Source organism: Lucilia sericata, unplaced genomic scaffold (genome assembly GCF_015586225.1).
Source record: "Lucilia sericata isolate MDLA Ls3-8-SP2 unplaced genomic scaffold, ASM1558622v1 Contig005561F_arrow, whole genome shotgun sequence".
Lineage (NCBI taxonomy): Eukaryota > Metazoa > Arthropoda > Insecta > Diptera > Calliphoridae > Lucilia > Lucilia sericata.
In genome coordinates, this window is record NW_023997566.1 from 1 (window position 1) to 8,284 (window position 8,284).

At 28.2% G+C, this 8,284-nt stretch overlaps 2 protein-coding genes across 2 annotated transcripts; one reads left to right on the plus strand and one right to left on the minus strand.

Annotated features, from left to right (window-relative positions):
- Nucleotides 1-6,279: 6,279 nt before the first annotated feature.
- On the minus strand, nucleotides 6,280-6,786 carry LOC119615515 (histone H1.5-like; the record flags this gene model as incomplete). The annotated part of the gene is made up of 2 exons (XM_037971523.1): nucleotides 6,763-6,786; nucleotides 6,280-6,712 (listed from the first exon to the last, which is right to left on the minus strand). Coding segments are annotated over exons 1-2 (457 nt in total), but the record flags the coding sequence as incomplete, so codon positions are not given.
- A 428-nt stretch (nucleotides 6,787-7,214) lies between these two features.
- On the plus strand, nucleotides 7,215-8,027 carry LOC119615514 (histone H1.5-like). The gene is made up of 2 exons (XM_037971522.1): nucleotides 7,215-7,262; nucleotides 7,689-8,027. Exons 1-2 carry the CDS (start codon nucleotides 7,215-7,217, stop codon nucleotides 8,025-8,027), a joined length of 387 nt encoding a protein of 128 aa, XP_037827450.1.
- Nucleotides 8,028-8,284: the final 257 nt, after the last annotated feature.

Sequence of the window (8,284 nt, forward strand, 5' to 3'; positions counted from 1 at the left end):
GTTTCCTTTTGTTGAGACAAAAAAAATAAAATATTTATTTTTTAATAAAAAAAACTAAAACACCCAGTCACGTTGCCGTTTGCTAACAATTCATTTCAATCTTTAAAACTTCAACCTACAACAATGTTATAAAAATAAGCAAAACCCCAAGTTTGAACACGAAGATGTTGTCTGGAAATTCTGTCTAAATTAAGACATGGCGTGTAAGTATGTTGAAAATTGTTTTAAAACACCTAAATTTTCGTTGAAAATAATAAAAGAAAATCGATTAAAAAAACGTGTAAGAAAAAGATTCCTTAAAGAAAATGGGAAAAAAATCTGTTTTAGTTTGCCTTAAAGACAATATGTTCAGAAGTAGTAGATTTAAATGTGAAAGAAATTGAAAATGTAATTGTTTTCGAACAAATTTCTTCCCAACTTTTTATTTATTTTTCAAATATGTACTGCTCTTGACTCTTAGTTGGTTTAGCCGTTTTACTTAAGCTGTTGTTTTTTTTTGTATTCTTGTGTACGTGTCTTAAAACCAACAAACCAACTTCCGTTTCCTTTGGCAAAAATGAAAACTTGAATTTTTGCAGACAAAATCAAGATTCATGCAATAACAGTTTTGTATTTTATTGCGGTGGCAGTTGTTTTTATTACTTGTTAAGTATTTAAAGTTTATTATTTAGTTGAATTTTCAATAGAAGTGAATAAAATAAAAATAAAATATTTTATGAAAACTTTCCATTTTTGTTAGATTTACAAATTTTTTTGTTGTTTTTACCAATTTTTATTTAAATATTAGTTACCATCGGGAAGAAAGTTACGAAATGGGTTCCCGTAAAGGACTAATGCTTACAAATATTTATATAAAATTTAGTCTGGGGGATTATCCTATAGCTTTAGTATTATAAGATCTATATTTATGTAAAATTATCCATCTAACGTGTGTAATTATTCTGTCCACGGTCCTGAAAACAACATTTTCTCTTGTAAGTAATTAAATAAACACAGTAAAACACATACATTTTATCTGGTTACATTAATTAGTCAATTTTGGTTATTTTCTGCATCTAGAAATTTCTGATATATTATGCTCTATTCTTCTGAGTTTATGAGTTTGCACTTTCCATGTTTCCACAAAGAAATACACATTCATGTATAAAATCGTAGAATCCTGCTGAGCTTAATTTAACAAAAATGTTCACAAAAATTAATGTCTAAATTAAGAGAAGTAAAATGTGGAAAAAATATTTAAAACAACAGAAACGAGCACGCAATTATCCTTAGAAAAGCAATGCGAAAAACTACAACAATATGTGTATATGAATTGTTGTCCAGCAAAAAAAATGGTAAAAGATGTGAACAAAAAAGAAAAACCAAAATTTTAATTTAATTTTAACATAGATAATGTTGCCGTTCATAAGCTTGGTTTCATATTATGTTGTTTATTTTCAGATTTTTCAAAAGACAATATCAGTGCAACTTTAGATGAGGAAGATTTGTGCTATTTGCTATATATCTTATATTTAAACAAGATTGAGCCTTCAATTAAAGCATTACTTAAGCTAAGTTTAAAACTATATATAGACCCACAATTGAAGTTTAGTTGAGACTAAATGGTGATTTATGTTTGAAGATAATTTTAAGACTAAATACATACATAGCAATTAAATCTAGACTTGGGACTATATAGACCCACGATTGAAATTTATTTGAGCCTAAATGGAGATCTAATATTGAAGATAATTTGAGACTAAATACATATCAACTAAAGCTAGATTTAAGCTAGACTTGGTACTATATACAGACTATATAAGCTATTTGGGATAGCGATATATAAACCCATGATTGAAGCTTAATTAGATTAACGAACAAAGTTTAATTTGGACTATATACAGATCTACAATAGAGTTTAATGGGAGCTATATAAAAACCAATGATAAAAACTTAGCTCACACTTAATACGATCTACTATTAAAGATTTATTAGTCTATATATAGACCTGCAATTAGATCAACACAGAAATCAAATACGTAAGTATAATTGCTATTTTGTATAGCCAAAATAAACTCCTGCAATTGAAGCGTAATTAAGATTATAGACAGACAACATTTTAACAAAATGAGGACCATATCAAGTTCAGTTGTAAATAAAAATATATTTTCAAGAACTGCATGAATACTACCACAGTATTTAAATACGAATGAGTAAATTCACATCACTATATTGCTCTACTACATATGAAGTTCTTGACAATTATACACACTTAAACATTGCATACTGTTAGGCAGACACACATGTGTTGTAGGCTCACTGACATAAACTTAAACAAAAACAGAGATGAAAAGAAAACAGAGGTAAAAACTTATTTAACTTCCACTATTTTTTTATAGCTCGTTGTTTAAATTTTTTATATTATATACATACATACATATATACTCAACAACTACCTTTCCACAAGACCTGCAACTTGAAGTTTTTAAATACAGTATAAAAATCCTTTTTTCATTTAAGTAGTTTTTTTCTGCTTTTGCTAGAATGTATATTTTTCTTCGTTTAATCATAGAATTCCTTCCAGTTTGAGTTTTTGTTGTGCTGTTTTTTTTTGTATTAGTACGCAATCTACTTATGGTAAATGTAGGAAAAAATTTTCAAACAAAAAGTAAAAAAAAAACACTTTCAACAACGAAACAATTGCTTAAGGGTTTTTTATATTTCTATAGTATTACTCTTTTTTGTTTAAAGAAAACAACAACAAAAACTGTGAGTTTTTTGCTATAGGTACTAGTTAAAACTGAAAAGCCATTGTTAAAAACGGATTTTGTATGCATTTCTGACTTTGAGTATAACTTTAGTTGTACTCACTACTACTTTTTTTGGTGAAGTAGGTACTTTAATGATTTTTAGTTGACATTTTCCTGACTTTTTCATTTTATTTGAATTTTTGTTTGTTAAATACAAATAATAGTAAGTATTATTATTTTATTATAATTATAATTTCATTATCATGAAATTTCAAAGCTCATACAATATTTGCAGAACACAATTTGGTGGAAAAAAATCTGTTGCTATATTTTTCTAAAAATAAAACTATTTATATATAAAAACCACTAAATAAAGGTTATTAAATTGTGTTGGTTTTGTATTTAAATTGTGGCAGGGTTTATTATGTTGAGATAATTAAATTAAAATTGTTATTGGAGTAAAATTTTATTTTAGATTATTAAATGACATTACTAGATTTTGTGAAGCTAGGTGCTTAGGGGATTAAAGGTTATTTGGGATATTATATGAACTAACTAAAAATAGATTAACTCTTAAACTTGTGAATACACAAGTCCATATATCAGTTCATAGCATTATCTAGGGATTTGTCTGTTGACTAGTCCATAGACTAGCCAATTGTCTTCTGGACTAGTGTATTAACTATTCTGTAGTTTACTCTGTAAACTTGTCTATTGACTACTCTATGGACAAGTCTATTGATTAGTCTATGAACTAACCAATTGCCTACTCTATTGATTATGATGGCTAGTCTGTTAACTAGTACTAGTACCTATTAACTAGTCCATGAACTAGAATATGGAATAATCTATTGCCTAGCCTATAGACTATTCTATTACCCCCTTATTCACAAACAAAATTTTTATTTTATAAAAGGTTTATAAAACAAAGTTTCCATACAAAATCTAATTTATAAATCGTTTATAAAATAAAAATTTTGTTTGTGAATAAGAAGGTTAGTCTAAATAATATTCACTAGGTTTATCTATGGATTAGTTTATGAAATAGTCTTCTGACTATAGATTATTTAATAGACAAGTCCATAGAGTCTTCTATAGACTAGGCTTAAATAGATAAATAATGTATCTTTAAATTAGTCTAATTTCAACGAAGGGTATTTAAACATTCGATGTTGACTAACATAGTACTCTAACTTGTCTCTCTCTCTCCTCACATTCCTTCCTCTTTCTAATATTTCTTTTAATTCTCATATATGCATATTTAGTCTTCTGACTATAGATTATTTAATAGACAAGTCCATAGAGTCTTCTATAGACTAGGCTTAAATAGATAAAAAACGTATCTTTAAATTAGTCTAATTTCAACGAAGGGTATTTAAACATTCGATGTTGACTAACATAGTACTCTAACTTGTCTCTCTCTCTCCTCACATTCCTTCCTCTTTCTAATATTTCTTTTAATTCTCATATATGCATATTTATTACTTCTTTATTTCCTGTTTATTTTCCTATTTAAAATTTTTTGCATTGTCATGAATAAACGTATGTTTATGTTATCTTTTATTGGGCTTATATGAGTAGATTTCTTCATCCTCCTTTACTTCCAATTTAAAAAGGGTTTGGAATACTAAAGAAAATATAGCAAAATAAAAAAAAAATTTTGTAATATTTTTAGTTTTTCGTCTTCATTTCATGTTACGCAGTAAAGTTATTTTTTCTTTTAATTGGAACTGAGTAAGCAATTGTGTCGAAAAAGACAATTAACAAACATTTTTTTTAATTTTTTACGATTTTTTAGTAAATTACTAAATGTTATTGGCAGAAGAGAGAAGAAGAATTTGTTTTTATTATACTTAAAATTCCAAAAAGCTTTAAAAAAAGTGATTAAGTGAACTTTTGAATTCATAATTACATTGGTTCTCTCAATTAACTAATTTTTATCAATTTAACCCATTAATGCCCACGGCGATCTACGTAAGGTAGAAATGTGAATTTTGGATATGACAGTTGACTTGTGTATATAAACCGATTTCAATTAAAAAATTCTTTCTATCTTGCCTTGTTTGGATTTTAGAAGACGTTACGTATACGTAACAGTGGGCATTACCCACGAATTTTTGTCCCTTAAGTATTTTAAGTAAAAGTTACATATTTTTACCAAAAAATCGCAATTTCCCTAATAATCCAAGAAAATGGTCATAATTTTCAACCCATGTTTAATTTTTGAAGGATAATTGCAATTATATTCCGTTTTTCTAGTAAAAATATATATTTAATATTCGCCAACTGTGCCTTGAACAAGTTCTAATGCGGTCAAGTGGCATATCCTTTACAGAAATACTTAAAAAATTTTAAATATCCACGAAAGGACGATTTAATAGAAACATTTACATTAAAAATATATTGCTTGTCATCAAATATCAATATTTCAAGAAAATATATTGTTTTTTATTACGTTAAAAATCCATTCTTCTGATAAAAAACTGTTCTTGAAGCAGATTTCATATAAAAGTAAGCAAGTTGTTCATTATTAATATCGTATGTAGAGTGGGACAAAAAGTACTGAGAACTGCCCACTGTTACATATACGTAACACCTTTATTATCCTCTTTATAAGTCTCCGCAAGGACATGGTATATGTTTATAAACAATTAGGTAATAAACAATAATTACTTCTTTATAATTTTACGTCAGAAACTTTTTTTAAAAAACTAACTACATGGAAGTTATTAACATTCTAAGAATTCATTCCTCGAAAAATATGACTTTTTGCAGGTTTACGAAATAGGCACTTTACAAAATAACCCAAAAATACAATTCTATAGGCAAAAATTACTCAAATTCGATTTATAATCGTTAAGAATATGTTAAGTTAACCTATCCATCACAAAAAAGTAACTTTGCATTTTCCATTTCTGTGCATTTCGAGTCCAAATTCGAATTAATTTGCGTTACGTATATGTAACTGTGGGCATTAATGGGTTAAAAATATCTTGTAAATAAATAAATCAAACCACAGGACGTATAATTGCCAAAATATATAATTTAAAAATTACACAGAGAAAACAGATTCGTTGTCACAACCGAATTTGTTTCCAATCGAATTTGTTCGGTTGCATGTACTTCCACAAAAATTTATTGTAATTATCGAAAATTTCGTTCCATAACACTACTTTTTAGAACAAAGGTTGGTTGTTACTACCGAATTTTCAATTGAAGCCAGGGAAATTTTAGTTAGCGTAACTACTAATTTTTAAAAACAATTCGGTCATAGGAACCGAAACTATCAATATTAAGAACCAATTAAAATACATGTTTTTATGTTTTTTTGTTTATTTGTTTATTTTTACTGTTTATTTACTATTGTATAAATATTATAGATAAATTGAATTACACATATATGAACATATGAATACATCTTGAATATATACATATTTTGCAGAGATATGTGATAAGTTGTTATATTTTCCTTGTGATTGGCTACATCATCAAGCAATTTGCACTAATATATACAGTTTACCGCTTTCTTAAAATAAATGCAAATATGTACATCTTGATGTTTGAAATAATCTTGAAGACTTCCATGGGTACTTGGGGTTGCTGGCCACTTTCGAGGTCGCAGATCTGCGGAAATGTACGTTTGTTCTTACTTTGCGTACACGGGTACTTAAAGCGTCCTTGATAATATTGTTCTGGGCCTTTTTAGGCTTTAGCAAAGCTACAGCCTTAGCCTTCGAGGAGAGTTTGTGCTTCTTACCAGCAGCAGCCTTCTTTTTGGTATTCTTAGTTTTTGGCTTAGCCTTAGAGGCAACTTTCTGTGTAAGAGAGGCTTTCTTGACAACTGGTTTTTTAGTAGCAGCAGCAGATCTTTTAGCTTGATCCGGCTTTGCTGCACTTTCCTTTTTGCGAGCGGCAGAAGTAGTAGCCGAAGCCTTCTTCTCTTGTTCCTTATCACCAGGCTTGACAGCGGTTTTTTCGGTTTTCTTTGAAATTTAAGACTATCAATATTTAAAAAATGCTTGTAGGTATGGACACACAGCGTTCTGAAATTAAACATGTGATGTTTATTTCATATTTCATACATGGAAAGAATTTTTACTTACAATTTCTTTTAAAAATCTGCAAAGCTTCTATTTATTTTAAATTTTTTATTTTATTTGTAAATGTTTGTTCTTTCTTATTTCTTTATTATTTTAGTACTAAATATTTTTAAATGTCAAGTAAACTAACCATTTGTATATTGAATTCGATTGGAAATACCGAATTAGATTTTATTGTAATAAATATCGATTTTTTCGGTTGGAAATACCGAATTATTCTCTATTTTATTAATATAACCGAACTTTCTATACTTTTAATTGAAGTATGTGGATGTCATAACTAAAAACAAATGTTTGGCATTAATAAAAAGTTGTAAGCAAAATTGTGATTACAAGTACTGATATTTACAGTTGAAGCAAAAAATTGTTAACGGTTATTTTAATTATGTCATTTAGCAAGACCGAATTAAATATACAATTATTTGCTTCAACTGTAAATATCAGTACTTGTAATCACAATTTTGTTTACATCTTTTTATTAATGCCAAACATTTGGTTTTAGTTATGGCACCCACATACTTCAATTAAAAGTATAAAAAGTTCGGTTATATTAATAAAATAGAGAATAATTCGGTATTTCCAATCGAATTCAATATACAAATGGTTAGTTTACTTGACATTTAAAAATATTTATTACTAAAATAATAAAGAAATAAAAAATAACAAACATTTACAAATAAAATCAAAAATTGAAAATAAATAGAAGTTTTGCAGATTTTTAAAAGAAATTGTAAGTAAAAATTGTTTCCATGTATAAAATATAAAATAAACATCACATGTTTAATTTCAGAACGCTGTGTGTCTATACCTACAAGCATTTTTTAAATATTGATAATCTTAAATTATCACCGCTGCCAAGCCTGGTGATAAGGAACAAGAGAAGAAGGCTTCGGCTACTACTTCTGCCGCTCGCAAAAAGGAAAGTGCAGCAAAGCCGGAAAGATCTGCTGCTGCTACTATAAAAACACAGAAAGTTGCCTCTAAGGCTAAGCCAAAAACTAAGAATACCAAAAAGAAGGCTGCTGCTGGTATGAAGCACAAACTCTCCTCGAAGGCTAAGGCTGTAGCTTTGCTAAAGCCTAAAAAGGCCCAGAACAATATTATCAAAGACGCTTTAAGTACCCGTGTACGTAAAGTAAGAACAAATGTACATTTCCGCAGACCTACGACCTTGAAATTGGCCAGCAACCCCAAGTAACCAAGGAAGTCTGTACCCAGAAATCGCATAGACGTTATGGTAAGAAAATCGAAACTATTTCTTTAAAAGATTTTTTAGAAAAATCCTTTGTTTTGTTTTCAGATACTGTGCAGATAATGTTTGGTACGACGAAATTACATTTGTATGAGGGCATAATTTGACCATGCAGTTGGCAAAAATACAGGACGAATTTAGTAAACAAATTTCAAGATTATTTCAAACATCAAGATGTACATATTTGCATTTATTTTAGGAAA

Coding starts and splice junctions, on each gene's coding strand:
- LOC119615514 (XM_037971522.1), top strand. CDS start 7,215: ATGTCATTTAGCAAGACCGAATTAAATATACAATTATTTGCTTCAACT. Junction 7,263..7,688: donor TACAATTATTTGCTTCAACT/GTAAATATCAGT, acceptor ACCGCTGCCAAG/CCTGGTGATAAGGAACAAGA.